Below are 16,799 nucleotides of genomic sequence, written 5' to 3' on the forward strand. Positions count from 1 at the left end.
AACAAGAATGAGTCTGAGGAAGGGTGCTTGCACTTGAAAGCTCCCACCTTGGATCAATCTTTGTCGGTCTTAAAGGTGCCCCTGCTGGACTCTGATTTTATTGTGCTCCTTCAGACCAACACGGCGCCTCATTTGAAAGAGTGAGTATGCACTTCCAAGGCTGTGTTCAGGTTGGCAACAGGTCCCAAACTTAGCCTGACAGAAATAACCTGCGAGGAACGGTTGTCTCAGGGCTTATGGTGAGAAATGAGCCGGGGAAACCCACTCTCCTCCACTGGAGAAGGTGAACGCTGACAGTAGCTCTGTGCAGACTCACGAGTGGTGGGAAAACAAGAGTTCTTTGAATCTAAACAAGATGACGCAGTGGCAAAGCCACTTCCCTTGCTCTCAAGTATCAGAAAAGGAGAGGAGAATCAACTGTGCTTCACTTTAAAAGAGATTTTAAAAACCCCAGCTCCCAGCCAGGACACAGTTTAAGATCAGGGGTCGTCCTTGTGTTCAAGAGGCATGAAGTTCAGCGTTCTGACTCTCGGCCTTTTCTGCTTCCACTTTGAATCCTGCGTCGGTAAGTGAGATCCTGTGCTTTTTTGGCTGCAATCCACTTGCAATACTTGTTCAGAGTTAAATGGCCAGTGGTCACCAGAGGGACAGCTAAGAGGCGGATTTTTAGAAATTTGCATGCCCACTCATACAAAGATGAGCTGATGTTAAACACATAAAACCCTGCTTACAACTTTTATTGTCGAATGAATATTTTAAAAACTAGCAACAGCACAAATGGCCTTTTCCGCATTCATTTCTCTAGAGGATTTTGTTTGCTGGTTTGTTTTTGCACATGTTGTCCTTTTATTGGGGGGGGGGGAAGGTGGGATCGTATCGCCTGACTGTGACATGGGAACCCTCCTCAGCTTCTCACAGGCCTTGAAAGCCCCTCGCTGGGCTCACCATAAGACAGCCATGGCTGGATGGCACTTCAGTAATAATATTTTATTTATTTATTTATATTGATTTAGCTTTGTTTTTATAGACTGCCCCTCCCAGCAAGCAGGCTAGGGGAAGTTCACATTGTCCATCATCCAATACAGTGTATTATTAAAATTACAGTTAAAACAATAATAAAACCTTGCAGTGTTCCATCTTCTTCCCTCTCATTCTAGTTCAGGTTTCAGTTTTGTGGTACGAACCCCCTGGAGATGAGTGGAGGGGGGGGGTCTGTAGATTTGGTTGGCTAAATTACCTTGCTGGCGGAACAGCTCCGTCTTGCAAATCCTGTGGAACTTTGGTTGTTCCGTCAGGGCCCGGATCTCGGTTGGCAGCTTTTTCCACCAGGCTGGGGCCTTGTCAAAAAGGCAACCTTCTTTCAGGTCAGGGACCACCAACATATTAGTGTTTGATCTCAAGTTTCTTCTGGGGGCATACGGGGAGATTACTTCTTTAAGGAAAGCCATTTAATGCAGGTTGTGTGCACTTGTTGTCATGGTTTCCTAACAGGAGTGTCCTTGCTACCTTTGAGGTATTTATTTCGTTAAATGAGTAGCCTGCATAGGGACACACAAAGCTACTTTATGCTGAATTAGACCCCTGGTCCATTGAGGTCAGAATTGTCTACTCAAACGGGCAGAAGCCCTCCAAGTTCTCAGGTTGAGGCCTTTCCATGACCTCCTACTGGAGCCCTTTCAGTGGAGACGCCCGGGATTGAACCTGAGACACGCATGCAAAGCAGAGCCTCTTCCACTGCACCGCAGCCTCTCACGTAGGGCTTCTGCCTGATTATTTTGAAGCACCGTTTTTGAGTAGATTATATATAAACATTTAAAAAATACAACTGTTTTTTCTTTCTTTCACAAAAACAACCTCAATTGACGCTCAGAAGTTTAAATCTGAGAAGCAGGCGGAACTAGAACATTGGAAATATTTGGAATCTGCCACAGAACCAGGCTGTGATCCCAGAATTTGAGCATTCATTTCTTTATATCTGTCGCCCCAGCAAAGACCTAAAGTGGCTGACCTCGTTCTTGTCTCCTTCCCTTTATCCTCACCATAGCACTGTGAGGGAGCTTGGCCTGAGAGCCCATGACGGGCCCAAGCTCAGCCAGCAAGCATCCACGGCACGTCTAAGGATTCAAACTAGGCTTGTTTGCTTCGGCTGCCAAAGTGGCCGTTCGACCCCGAAGTGGTCAGCGCTGCAGCAGGGAGGGGAATCAATTTCTGATTGACGAATACTGTTTCTGCTTTGGTGGGCAATCTCCTTCCATTTCTGAGTGAGAAAGGGAAGGGGAAATGGCATTGAATGATGCTGCGTCGTCACTTCCGAGTGGGAATTTCCCTGTTCTGTGTTATTTACCATAGAGTTTAGGGAAATTCCTAGAGTCTCAGGCAAACTGGTGACATCACTTCTTGGTACTCACCTGGAAGTGACATGGCAGCATCGCATGCTGCTGTTTTTGCTAGTCTCGGGATGGGCTGGTAGCCCCTAGGTCAGGGTAGTCAAACTGCGGCCCTCCAGATGTCCATGGACTACAATTCCCATGAGCCCCTGACAGCATTCACTGGAGGGCCGCAGTTTGACTACCCCTGCCCTAGGTGCCTACGAACGACCTCATGGAACTGTGCCAATTTGAACCGTAATTACACTGTGCTTATTACTGCCTAATACAAATCCTGGTCTACCATTAATCAGTACTATGATAAAAGAGCATTTTATTTGTGCAATTTTTTTTCCAGTTGATGGCAGCTGCCCATCCTGCCCAAATCCATGTCAAGGTAGGTTTCATTTTGTGTACTTTGAGTGGACTGACCTAGAAACCTAAAGTTCATTACTAGAAGCCCCCAGAAGCTGAAATGTTTTGGAGAAACATATGTGATATCTTGATCCTGCCCCAAATAGAGGTCCTTCGGGCATTCCAGATCCGTAGGCCTCCAGCCAGGGGAGCCCACTGCTTGTCATAGGGATCAATGGGGATCAAGGCCGCCATAGCACGGCTCCTGAAGAGGCTGATGGATTTCCAAGGACCCTGGCATTTGACTGCTGCAGCCGTAGATTTCCAAAAAGGCAGAGCAGAGAAGCAAGAAGACTCTTCTGTCTTCTGCCGGAGTTCTTAGGTTTTCTGCCTATCAGTCTTAGGTCTGACCTAAAATGTCCAGTCCAAGTGAGTGCAAAATGTTTAGGTTCTGGATAGGATATTTGCCAGCTGATAAAACATAAGCGTAATGAACAACTTATTAGCTAGCAAGAACACAGCCTCCAGCTTCCGTGTCTAGCAACACCAAATTGCAGATCTCTTCTGTTCTCAACCAGGAGTGCCCTTCTGGTTGTCATTGGCTTATTTTGCCCTAGAACCAGAATAATAAACTCAGCCTGTTTCTCTTACAACGAAGAAGAAGAGTTGGTTCTTATATGCCGCTTTTGTCTACCAGGAATCTCAGAGCGGCTTACATTCACCTTTCCTTTCCTCTCCCCACAGCAGACACCCTGTGGGGTGGGTGAGGCTGAGAGAGCCCTGAGATTCCTGCTCGGTCAGAACAGCTTTATCAGTGCCGTGGCGAGCCCAAGGTCACCCAGATGACTGCATGTGGGGGAGCAGGGAATCAAACCCGGCTCTCCCGTTTAGAAGGCACCACTATTCCAAGTTGGCATTACACTATAGAAATATGGGCTTTGGGCAGCAGGTTTTCAAGTTTCAATTTCAGCTGGTTGCCAGGTCAGTGGAAGAGACAGGGAAACTTTCACTGGAATTGGTTAGCCTCCGGAAGATGCCAGCGTCCTTGGCTACATGTGTCCTGTGCTGTAGTGCCATCCTCAGCAGAGATAAACCCTTCTACTTCCATGAGAGTTAGGGTCCTGGTAGCTGATTCTGCATCCTGCAGTCTGCCATGGGAATGTGATGCCATTTGAAAAGTTGTCTTTAAAGTTTTGGAAATGCCATGGCTATTCAGCCCTTTGTGGAACTATGGTGTGGGGCAGGGGTAGTCAAACTGTGTGGGGCAGGGGTAGTCAAACTGCGGCCCTCCAGATGTCCATGGACTACAATTCCCATGAGCCCCTGCCAGCAAAAGTGGGGGATTGGGGCTCCTAGAAAACAGTGTATAGGGAAGAGCTGTCTAAGATTGCCAGCTCTGGATTAGGAAATACCTGGTGATTTTAGGGGGTGGGGCCTGGAGTGGGCAGGGTTTATGGAAGGGCAGGACCCCAGCAGGTTATACCTTCCAAGTCCACCTTCTAAAGCAGACTTCTTTGGCTGGAGATCAACCGTAATGGTGGGAGGTTGGCAACCTGAGAAGGGCCTCAACTCCCATGTTGCAGTGCCCAGCAGTAGTACACTCACATAGCATTCTTAAAAGTTTTTTTAAAAGATCTAAAATGGTGGCACATCCCTCTGGCAGACTTCAGGATGTGATATCATGTAGGTCAGCCCTTGCAAGGGTGTGACTCTACTTTCGTTGACATACCTGTCCTGAGTCCTATGAAAAAAAGACAGAAATCATTATTGAATTCCCCTTGGCTTTATGGTTCCCTTTTCCAGAGATGCTGTCATTTCCTTTCAAAACGTTTGCCTATATTTCCGACAGTGTCTTTTCTCTCACACACTGTTGACCTTTTCCTCAAGCGAACCACAATGTGTCTATTCCTGAGGCGATGGATGGATTTTCCAGAGGAGCGGTGACATTTCATTGCCCCTTGACTGAGGGTACCGTCGGCTTCCACATGAAGCTGCTCAAGGGACGCAACAGAGAAGAATTATGTTCCTTCTATGCGGAGCACAGAAAAGAAAAGTCCAGCACAGAGTCTTGTAATCCGGTGTTTTCTGATAACCAAGTCTCGTTTGAACTCAGAAATTCAAGCACTGAAGTCGATACGTATATTTGCTGCTTAGAAAGTCTCGTCCCAACTTACAGTTGCTGCGTTACAAGGGAAACCAATCTCTATCTATATATCCACAACCCCCAAAGTAAGTTGATATTCTCCTCTCCTTTTGTCATGATCTGTACATTAAGCAATTTATGAGCTAAAGCACTAGAAAACAAATGCCAGGATTTGCATTCCTGTCCAATTGGGAGGGATTGTACTAAACTCCTTTCCATAAAACAAGCAAAACATCAACAGTAAAAACCCAGCATACAAGGATTAATCTTTATTGAAATGAATAGAGACTTCTTTCTTCTGGGTTTTCTAGACCAGAGTCCAGTATACACTTGGAGACCAAGGGGCATTTCCCACGGCTTAAAAATAGCACAATGGTTGCCGATTGAAAACGCTACTAATTTGCCATAACGCACGACGTCGTCAACAATCTGCAACAATCCTGAAACCGACCCGCCAAAAGCGCTTCGTTGTGGCGCTTTCAGGGGAATCCAGAAAACTGGATTCACCCTCCGGATAGCGATACACTCCTGCAACCAATCTGCAACAATAGCGCTAAAGACCTGTGCGTTACCATTGTAGCTGGTTCTTCAAAGTCCCTCCCCCTGGATCTCTCCTCCAAACTTCCGGCGAAGCGATCGCCATTTTTTTTTCTCGGAGCGAGCGGGGATAAACGCACCGGCGAGCCTCTTTCTGTTTAGAGGCTTCCCTGGCTTCAGTCCTTCACCTTTAGTCACTAAGCACAAACCACTTAAAAGCCCGTTTGCTGAAATAAAGTCCCTTTATTTTTTACACATAAATTCAGCCGAAAATCGAGCCCGTGAGAAGGGGGGGGGGAATTTTTTTTTATCACTCGAGGCAGCGTGCCAACGATCATACAATCAAACGATAGATCACATTAGGCAGCTGGATGGGTCTCTCCAGTGCAAGGAATCTACGTAGATTCGTTGCTATGGGTCTGTTTTTTTTTAAAAAAAAGCTTTCTTAAAGGGAAAGGGGCTGTTTGGGAGCATGCTAACGGCTGCCCATTGGCTGCTTGACGGCCAGGGGCGGGACAAGCTTGGCAATAGCGCTTCCTTTCTAGCGATTTCTGCCGAGACCGGAAGCCTGTGGGAAACGCTAAAAAAACGCAACTGATTCCACTACAAAGCCAGGTGTGCAAAACGACGAATTCCACTATTTTAAATGGCGATTTTTCATTCCGCAAACAATTTGCAACAAAGATCGCCGTGGGAAATGGCCCCAAGAATTTTTTTTTAACAATAAGCTTTGGAGAGTCACAGCTCTCTTCGTTAGATACAAAAGATCTTGTCTACACCAGGAGGGGTAACATGATTCTCTGTCCAGTTAGTACAACCACGGCTTTAGGAAAAATTATGTGTGACTTTGTTGCCCTGAGTGCTACTAGCTATCTGATTGGATAGTGCCTGTGACATCACTTATGAAAATGGGCACAGTCTGCACACATCATAACCCCGGCCTGCAAAGACTTCCCTTTTTAAGCACCATTGATTCAAAGTTTGATTGGTCTGAGTTGCACAATAAAAGCAGAGTCCAGTAGCACCTTTAAGACCAACAAAGATTTATTCAGGGCGGGAGCTTTCGAGTGCAAGCACTCTTTGTCAGACTATGAACTGACTGGTATCATGAGCAATACATGAGTTAGGCAACATCTGTTTTTCCTAACCTGTAGTGAAGGACAAGCTGAAAGGAGGTGGGGGGAGTGTATCCAAGATGTAGCCCCAGCAGTGTGTTGTCAGGTTCTTGCAGGGTCTGGCTTTGGCACAAGCCTCGACTACTGAGCAGTACTGCTGCAGTGGGCCAGCCTGAGGGGTGGGGTCCCGCCATCCCAAACAACTAGGAAAGGGGAGAAACCGTGAGGGGTAGGAAAGGAAGACAAGACTGAGGGGAAAGAGGAAGATGAGGCGGGTGGGAGGGACACAAAGAAAGCAGGGAAGGGGAGGGAAGGCCAAGGTCGCAGGGGGAAGAAGATATGGTTGCTTTCCTTCTGGGACTTCTCGTGAGGAATCACCAGCTGACCGTTCTGGGTCATCAACCTCAGGAAAGAATCATAAACGTGTAACGAGGCAGCATTCGAAAGATAGCTACACCCCCCCCCGCCCCATCCTAAACTTCTATTTGGATGTCAATTCTACTATTAAAATATATCTGTCAAGCTACTGTGATTTCAGCTTGTGGAGTAAAAGAACCCACCTGAATCTCAAGTGTTGTAATCAAAGTACCTCATTTCCATTTTGTTGGGCTAAATCAGGGGTAGTCAAACTGCGGCCCTCCAGATGTCTGTGGACTACAATTCCCAGGAGCCCCTGCCAGCAAATGCTTCTGGGAATTGTAGTCCATGGACATCTGGAGGGCCGCAGTTTGACTACCCCTGGGCTAAAGGGTCAGCTGGTGAGGAGCTTTTTAAGGAGTTCTGACGCCATGCCCACTGCACTCCTGGGCTTCCGGGCCTTGATGCCCAACCTGGGTTGATCCCCTGACTGTCGGCATATTCATCGGAGGGAAATCATGGACAGTCTGTATGGGCTCGTCTGTTTGTTCCAAATGGGCCGGGCTTTGCTTCCTGCACTTCTGGCTCTCTGCTAATGCGCTGAGTTGGGCGCACCAGATGCTGTCATCTGACACTGAAAAGCCTCGTCATGAAGGAACCGTGCTTGGCACATGTTAGCGATCTAGACCTAGAACATTTGAAATGGGCTTGCGTTTATATATGGCTAGTTCTCACTGTGTTACATTTCGTACTGATCTGTTCAGTCCTGACTCCTGAACTTCCTAGTGCTGCAGTGGGAAATAACTACCCTCTGCGGCATTTGCCTTCATACGTGCAGAGAAGCTACTCACAGACACCAGAAATGTCTAGCAGCTTTGGAGAAGGAGACATCTCCTATCAGCTCCATTTGAACCAATCCTATATAATTCCTTGAGAGTCCTGGAAGGGATTCCCCAATGGGTGGGAATTCACCACAGTGTGGTGATCGCCAAGGTGCTCATCCCTATTAGAGACACCCCCTCACAGGCCTTCGAGTATCCCGGCTGCAGCCACAAACAGGCCTCAAGTCCTCATTCTGCACACGATTTTTGTTTTCTAGGCCAAGATTCGAAAGAGTGCTTCTTATCGGAATTTACATCCTGGACTCTGGTTGTCCTCACTGCTTGTTCCACGGTCAGCTTCATCTGCTGCTTCCTGTTCTGTTGCCTCCGGGTCACGGTTAGTGATTCCCACAGCCTCCTCCAAAAGCATCCACCCTCTTGCTCTGAGGCTCGGGCCTTGATTTAGTGAGGCGCAGGCTAGGGAGACATGCCGAGAGGCACACGCATGCACGTGGAAAGCGCTTCGATGAACAGATCTGAGTCATTGATTTACTACCAGAATTCAGTCATCAGCAACAGCCTTTCACTTTTAATTTCTTTTTCTAAGACAGAGTGGTTTATTGATTGAAAGACTCTAGAAGGGAGAGGGAAAGGGTGCTTCAGCAAAAAATATCGTGGAAGCAATCCCCGACTGCATCCTTTCAGAGGAGAACCAATTGATCGGGGGGGCCCCAATCCGCTCCAAAACCACTGAGGTCCACTCTTGAACAGCCGTGGAAAGAAGAGGGTGGACATAATTGCCAGTGGGTTTGCCAAGAGTCAATTTCACAGCATTGTTGCTTCAAAGTGAGTGTGAGGGCCTTGGCACCTCCCACCCGCTGCTTTCATGAGTGTTGGTCCAAGTTCTTCTCAATGTTTTAGGAAGGCTCCATGCAAAACAATGATCAAATACGTGTATCTCAGCACGAAACCATCTCCCCCACTGATTGGGTTGCTAGATAGCTTACTAAAAAAATACCAGACACATTAATCCCAACTGCGAACCAGCATCTGCTGCAAAACCCACTTCTCCGAGTGCTGCATCCTCCATGCTCAAATACTCACAATGTTTGGGTTTGGCAAGGTTGCTTGTGTGCCAAGGCAGTCCAGCCTTATGAGTGACTGTTCAGGAGAAACTGCAAGAATACCAGACATTTAAATGCCAGCTATTGTTCAGGGTATTTTCCTGGACTGTCAGTGGAATTACCTGGGTCAGTGCTGGACACCTGGCAAACTTACTTGCCATCCGGTGTTCCTTGCACATGCAGCATACAGCTTTCCCCCAACACCAGTATGAACTGAAATGTCAGAAGGGAAAGGCATAGGAGGCTTTGGAGGAGTCATCAAGATTGACCACAACGTTTTGTGGAAACTAGGGTTGTGTACCTCGGCTCGGTTCTGCCGCCTTGGTGATCAGCTTCGGTGATTGCTGAGGTGGCCAAACTGAGCCGAGGCACACATCCCTAGTGGAAACCTCATTGTCCTGCTAAAAAAGAAAGGTGTGTGTGTGTGTGTGCATGGTTGTTTGGTGAGAAAATGTACAGACGAGAGTGTGTATGTAACTATTAACAATCTGTTTCTTTTTGTGTGTGTGTCCCCAGGTTTTCCAACATTCTGCCCATTCTTGTGACTATAACAACGAATACATGTCCATGGCAGCTGTAATGCCCAAGGAAAAATCCAGGTAGTCATTTATGAGATCAACTGGGGTATGGAGCTAGCCCCCATTTCAAAAATTATTTTGCTCCCAAGACATAGTGGTCAACTGTGTTATGGGGAGAAACAGTATTTTACCTGTCATTTAAACATGCTCAAGTTTATATTATGCTAAAGAAGGGATTCCCAACCACGGTTCAGGAGAAAACTGGGGGTATATGTAATCTCCCCCCAGGTTCTGGGGCCTTTCCCAGAAGTCCCAGTGGCACTAGATGTCACTGGAGCCCACATCCTCTGCTGGTCTACAGGCCAAGTCTCTTTCTCCACAATGGAAATTGTAAATGATTGATCAACTGATTGGGTGACTTCCGCTTCTTTCTTCCATGCCCGGTTCTCTGAAGGGGCATCTCACCACTTCTGGGGTTCCTTGAAGCCTGAGAAATATTGGTCCATGGTCAAAAGGTTGAAAAAGGCTGTAGCGGAAAAGAAGAAGAGTTGTGTTTACACCCCACTTTTCGCTACCCAAAGGAGTTTCAAAGTGGCCTTCCCTTCCTCTCCCACAACAGACAGCCTATGAGGCTCTGACAGGACTCTCATTTGCCCAAGGTCACCCAGGGGGCTGCATGTGGAAGAGCGGGGAATCAAACCTGGTTCTCCAGATTAGAGGCCACTGCTCTGAACCCAGACACCACTGGCAATTCCTACAGAGGACTGTTCCCCCTTCGGGGTCCTTTACCAGTTGCAACCCAACGGCCACTTGCAGGAGCAGGGGTGGGAAATGGGATCCAGAAGGGGCAGATCCCCCTGTCACGATTGGGGTTTGGCAACCTTATTAGCAGTTGACCTGCAGTGGAAGTTACATCACACCTCAGCTGGGAACAGAAGGAAACCCCCCTAGTGGCCTAAAGGGGGACATGTAGAGCTTAACCCCTTTTAAAAGTAGACCTTAGCTTCTCTACCCCTCCCACGATTAGCTGCAGACGGAGAGTCCGGGGGGGGGGGTGTAATCATTCTGCCATTGTCCGTTGGCCTATCAAATCTGTATCTTCTTCACATTATTATTATGCAGGCAAAAAATGGAAGGGCCCAATTATGCAATACCATTAATTGCATGATTAAACCCTTCCCCCCCCTCCTTCTGCGGTCTGCAGCCATATCAAGGTTGGGAAGGTCCCACCACAGGACTCCAAACTCCAGCTTTGTCACTTAGGTGTGAACTTCTGCACTTCACAGACTCATTTCCTCCCAGATGAGTTGAAGGGGAAAGTGTGATTTTGGGGCTACACCTCAGAGGTGAGCCATTTCCAGCTGCAAAGGCTTTTCTTTCTGCAAGTCCGTGAGTTACCATTGAGAAACCCCTGAAACATTCTTCAGACTTTGCGCAATCGCAGAAGTGAAGGCAGGAGGCCACACCTGCCTGCCACCCTCCCAGAAGTCACGTGTTACCATAAGTGAGCCATACGTCCTGTGTTGCATGATTAGAAAAAAGAATATCTTAACTAATTCAGAGTTTTGTTTCAGGCGTGAGCAGTTGAGAAAGCCCGTTCCAATATAGAACAGTTTCGGGCTGGAAGCACAAAAGATCTTTCCATGTGCCTTGGCATCTGCAGCTCGACCTCCTTGTTTCTGCACACTGGTCATTCTCATGGTGGCGTTATTCGGAACAGAAACCGGACAAGCCATTCTATGTTTTCCTGTTGCGACTTTGGACACTAAGCAAGGGGAATGTGTTCGAATCATATGCGCCGAGCCTTCAGAATCTGCTTTTCCAGGAGAATCGTTGCAACCTTACAGAAAGGTTGACTTTTCTAGTGTCTGCCCCTGCTGAGATAATGCGTCTCTTCTACGACCCCCCAAAAGAATCTCCAAGATTTATGCAAATTATGAGAATATATCCTTTTTCATTTTCATGTGGATCCTTCACTGAGTGACTTGGGGGCTGCATGGCTGGCGTGAGGGGTTGGCAGGCCTAGACCCAAAAGGAGAGCCCAGACAAAGCATGTCTCCTGCATTTGTTTATTGCTGGCTTTCTCAACCGGGGTTTCATGAAGCCCAGAAGGGTGGGAGTTAATTAATTTTTAATATATATTTTAAAAATTGTTAAACATTTAAAGCCATAGAGGGGGTGGGAAGGGGAGGGGCCCTGGGTGGGCGTGTCCACAGCTCTGCTTCCCAGCCGTATTCTGCACAATTGGGCCATTGGGGGGGTTTCTCGAAGCCTGAAGAATGTCTCAGGGGTTTCTCCGAAGTAAAAAACTGGAGAAAGGCTGGTTTACAGTATGAATGCTCTATTCCTGTTGCACTTGTGGTCCATTTCATGTCCTTGCATGCATGATAGGCTGCTGAGATATAAGTTGATACATTTTCACTAGATCTGTATTTATTCATGCCACGTCTGAACAAATAAAAAACAAATTTGTTTTCTCTAAACCTCTAGATGCTTCCTAATTTTGAGGATGACCCAGGGGTCAAAAATTGCACTGTAATCTGATGTGGGGCAATTAAGTATTAAGTGTAGGGGACTGTCTTACAGTGAGACCTGAAGCAAAGCTGTAACTCCACTGAAGTGGAGTTACTTCTAAGGGTGCAATTCTCCTTGGGATACACTATGAGAATATTGTGTGGATAGATGAGTAGATAATTTGTGTGCATATTATGGGCTGGAATGCCTCTGTTGAGGGACTTGGGAATGTTCAGCCTGGAGAAAAGGAGGTTGAGAGGGGACATGATAGCCCTCTTTAAGTATTTGAAAGGTTGTCACTTGGAGGAGGGCAGGATGCTGTTTCTGCTGGCTACAGAGGAGAGGACACGCAGTAATGGTTTTAAACTTCAAGTACAACGATATAGGCTAGATATCAGGAAAAAGTTTTTCACAGCCAGAGTAGTTCAGCAGTGGAATAGGCTGCCTAAGGAGGTGGTGAGCTCCCCCTCACTGGCAGTCTTCAAGCAAAGGTTGGATACACACTTTTCTCGGATGCTTTAGGATGCTTAGGGCTGATCCTGCGTTGAGCAGGGGGTTGGACTAGATGGCCTGTATGGCCCCTTCCAACTCTATAATTCTATGATTCTATGATCACGTAACCTTCTGACATTCTGGAAAGAGGATGGTTCCTCGTTCAAAGAGCCATCCTTCACCCTAAACCTAGCTCCAAAAGCTGTTCCGAGGCATGGCACCAAACTCGTCAAGAAGAGGGGAGCCATTTTTGTTTGTCCTTGTGGTTGTGTCTGTCGTCCTGCTGAGGACCAAGCTTGAGGTCTGAGGCAGGATCGTAAGTCTGCACTGCAATGATCCAATGCGCAGCTAGATCACTTCTGCAGGATCCAGTCAAGTGAAACTGACCAACAGTGTGCTCTGATGGGAAGATCCTATTGTCTGTGCATGCATACACGTTGGGGCTTTCAGGGGTTTTTTTGGTTCAGTTCAGTTTGGTTCTTCTTGTCCCATGCTGAGGTCACTTCCAGTGCCTATGTCCCCCTCAGAACCCACAGATATGACACTTCTGTCTGTTCAGGTCTTATCAGGTGGGGTGAGGAGGTGAGAGTCGCCGTACTCATCTCACAACTTCAGCACCTCAGGCATTGTTCTCCCAGCCCGTCTCACTTTCTGTTAGAGGTAACTCTCTCCGAAGTGATGCCTCTTCACCCCTGCCTGCAGAAGGAATTCTCTTTACCACAGAGTTAGTGAGGTAGACAGACTGGCCTGCCCCTAGGGGGCTAATTTCCTGTTTCCAACCTCCTCCATCTCTCCCTTCTCCTCCCTCTCTCAAGTCTGCAAGGTGGTGGGTGCAGAGATGCCCCCAGCATCTCTCTCCGTCCAGCTATTTAGATTAGAGTAGGAATCTTCTCTTTACCTTTTCATGTGATGAATTAAGTCTACTAATAAGAACTTTCTATATTAATTAAGTAGAACCTCGGAGAATGTGTTTTTCTTTCTTTGTTGTTTTCTGACCACACACACACACACTCAGCTGCACGCTGCACTTACTAGCCCAACCAGGCACTCTGCTAACTTTCAGGATATTAAGACTTTAACCACATGTCTACCAATCAATATCCTTCACTCCCAGTGTCGCAGTTGGCCAGGGAATAAAGTGCCTGACAAGGAAAAAACGGAGAAGGGTTAGGCATTCAGCTCTTCTTACTCACAGTCTTCTGAATTAAAATTTAGCTTGCATCCCATCGTATAGGAACAGCTATTCCTGTTATGCCTAGTTTGGCAGTGTTCAGAAGGTCTCCGGAAACGGCTAGAATGCAACAACAGTAAATTAAACAGTGGTTCACCTTTATTGACAAGCTAGTTAAGTCAGGATAGATGTATACTCTCTAAGGAAGAAAGAAGGTTCCCCTTCCCATATTTTCCTCATAGGATACATGCAGATATCTATCTGTCAGCTGGGAGGACTCCAAAATACTATCTCCCTCTCTGGAATGAAGTCTTATTTTGTTTAAATGGAAGAAAGTTATGGAAGGTTGTGATTTTAACTGATTGTTTTAATAGTGCTGTTACTAGCTGCACAGGAAGGAAGGGATAGCAAAATTATTATTTATTTATTATTATTTAATTTAGTAGGGCTGCTATGTGCCCACCAGGATGGGATATCTCCTGCTCCCAATGGGCATTCTTAGCTGGCATTCCAGCACTCCAGAGGTATACTTGGGACTGTGTGTGTGTGTATATATATATGTGTGTGTGTGTGTATATATATACTAGTAATCAAGCCCGCTGCAGCTAAATGCAGCGGGCGCTAGGCAGTTACTGTGGGTGGGTCATGGGATTTGTATTCGATGGACATCTGTAGGGCCGGAGCTTGAGTCTACCTGAGTAACCCTCTACCTCCCCCCAGTCGAGGCCGCCATGGCAACCCCTTGCCGTCGTCTGCCTGGAAACAGGCCCTGCCCCTCACCTGGAGTCTCTCCTTCAGGTGCGGTAGGAGCTGCTGGAATCGCTGGACGGGGTCGAAGCCCTGCGGCTGCGCGGCCACCTGGAGGCCGGATGGGGCCTGTAGTTGAGCGGTGGCGACCACCGCGGAGGCGTGGGCGGTCTGCTGCTGGCCGGGAGGCACCCCAGGGGCGGCGGGAGGCATGGCCTGGGCCACCTGTTGCTGCTACTGGTGCTGAGGCACCGCCGCCGCCATGCTGCTTTGGAAGAGGACTATGCCGGTTGGGACGCTCCAGTCGTGCGGAGCAGAAGTGCCCTGGTAGTGGCAAACTCCATTTCCCAGGAGGGCCAGCGCCGCGGCCGGAAGTGCCCCGTAGCGCCGGCGACGGTCTCCCGTCGCCGGTCCTGGGATCGCGATGGCGCCCACCATCCAGACGCAGGCGCAGCGGGAGGATCCGGGCCACAGGTGAGACGCCAGGCGGCCAGGCAGGGAGCCCCCGGCAGCCGCGCTTCACGTGACTGCCGGGGGCTCCCTCGGGCAGCGGCCTGACGCGGCGAGAGGCGCTTTGCGCCTCTCGCCGCATCAGGCCAGGAGCAACTGCGAGCTGCGCTGCACGCGGCTCGCAGTTGCTGGGGCTGGGAATTGGAGGATCTTCTGCTTGCCTCTGGTTTCCCCACCCGGGCTTCGTGTCCTTTCTGACCCCCTCATCTTGAGAGACTCAGTTTTCTTCATTTGAAAAGCTGTGGAAGTTATATGATATCTGAGAACACATGGATCCTCTGCAAAGTTATCTTTCCAAATGGTTTCCCCAAACACATACAATTTGTTCCATTCCTATTAGAGTATATGTTTAAACCAGGCTTTCTCAACCAGGGTTTCATGACACCCTGGGGTTTCTTCACAGTGCTGGAAGGATTTCCCAAATGAATGGGAGTTAATACATATATATACAAACTCACACACATATATACACATATATACACATATATACACATATACACATATACACATATACACATATACACATATACACATATACACATATACACATATATATATATATATATATATATATATATATATATATATATATATATACACGTTTATTGGAAGAGATGACCATATATGGTCATCTCAACGCCCCTCCCAAAATGGCCAGTGGTGGGCCTTGGAAAGGGTGGGGAGGGGAGGGGCCCTGGGTGGGTGTGGCTACAGCTCTGCTTCCTGGCCATATTCTGCATGATTGTGTCACTTTGGGGTTTCTCGAAGCCTGAGGAATGTTTCAGGGGGTTCTCAACTGTAAAAAAGTTGACTAAGGCTAATTTATAATATTTGGGTATATAGAATCATCTTTAACTGCTCCTAGCAGAGCGGATTAAATAAAGCAGTAAGTGTCCCAAGGGTGGGAACTGTCCGGGATGAGGAAGGGTGCCGATAGGCCCCTTCCCCCAGACTGACTAATTGGGAGGCGCTTTGCGCCTCCCGATCCGCCCCCCTTCTAGTTCCTGCACATTCGCCCCCCCTCGCCGCGCACCCAGGACGGGCCAGCCGCGGCAGTCGCAGCCGCCTTCAGAACACCTCGCCCCCGGCCCACACGCACACAGAGGACATGGCGGTGGCAGGAGAACATGGCGGCAGTGGCGGCGGCAGCAGAGCCGGCCGCGCCCGCCCCGCCTGCACCCAGACCTGCTTGGCCTCCGGCCCCCCTCGCCCAGCGGCCCGCCTGCCGGAGGCACCTCAAGGACCACTTGCAAAGGCACAGGCCATGCCGTCGGCAACTGTGCCGCTGCCTCTGCCCGCCGCCAAAGAACCGGCCCATCTACAGTGGCCTCGCCTCCTGCTCCACCACGTACATTTCCTCCAGGTAGGCCGCGCCGTAGGAAGGGGGCAGGACGAACCGCTAGCACCGCTGTATTTCGAGCGGGCTTATTTTCTAGTAGAATAGAAAGGGACCTCATGGGTCACCCCCTGCACTATGCAGGACACTCACAACCCTATCGCTCATCCACTGTCACCTGCCACCCCCTTGAGCCATTCAATGCTCATTCAATGGAGAAAAAGTCACTGAAGTTGGAAAACGGTTCCTTGGATTGTCGAAAGGCTTCCAACTTGAGCTTAAAGGAAAGGCAGGAAATGAAGATCGTCATTAAACTTGGTCTGTGGACTGGTAGGACAGTGGTAGGTGGTCAGTCAACTCAACACAGAGGTGATGTGCAAGACCAGGATGGTACGTGGCATCTCCACTAAGCAGATGCCCCAGACAAGAGAGAGAGAATTGTGATCAAAAGAACGTTTGTGGAATACGGAGCCTCGGCCAGTCTTATCTTGCACCGTGATCTCACTTCCTGTTTGTGTCGACATCTCAGCGTTTCCCCCACCTGTGTCCTTCTCACCAAGAACTTGATATGCAGATCAGAGCGCTTCTCGGAGCCCATGATTCACTGACAAAACGGTCTGTCATTTCCTCAGGAGACAACGAGATAGGTGAGGAAGATATCTCTGCTCAACACAGAACGGAGATATTGGAGGAT

The 16,799-nt window shown here is 48.4% G+C and overlaps 1 protein-coding gene across 1 annotated transcript; it reads left to right on the top strand.

Moving 5' to 3' along the window:
• Positions 1 to 356: 356 nt before the first annotated feature.
• Positions 357 to 11,499, top strand: LOC143828500 (uncharacterized). The gene is made up of 6 exons (XM_077318873.1): positions 357 to 565; positions 2,725 to 2,763; positions 4,608 to 4,949; positions 7,972 to 8,090; positions 9,334 to 9,416; positions 10,910 to 11,499. Exons 1-6 carry the CDS (start codon positions 508 to 510, stop codon positions 10,941 to 10,943), a joined length of 675 nt encoding a protein of 224 aa, XP_077174988.1. The 5' UTR covers positions 357 to 507; the 3' UTR covers positions 10,944 to 11,499.
• The last annotated feature ends 5,300 nt before the right edge of the window (positions 11,500 to 16,799 follow it).

This window comes from Paroedura picta, chromosome 2 (assembly GCF_049243985.1).
Source record: "Paroedura picta isolate Pp20150507F chromosome 2, Ppicta_v3.0, whole genome shotgun sequence".
Classification (NCBI taxonomy): domain Eukaryota; kingdom Metazoa; phylum Chordata; class Lepidosauria; order Squamata; family Gekkonidae; genus Paroedura; species Paroedura picta.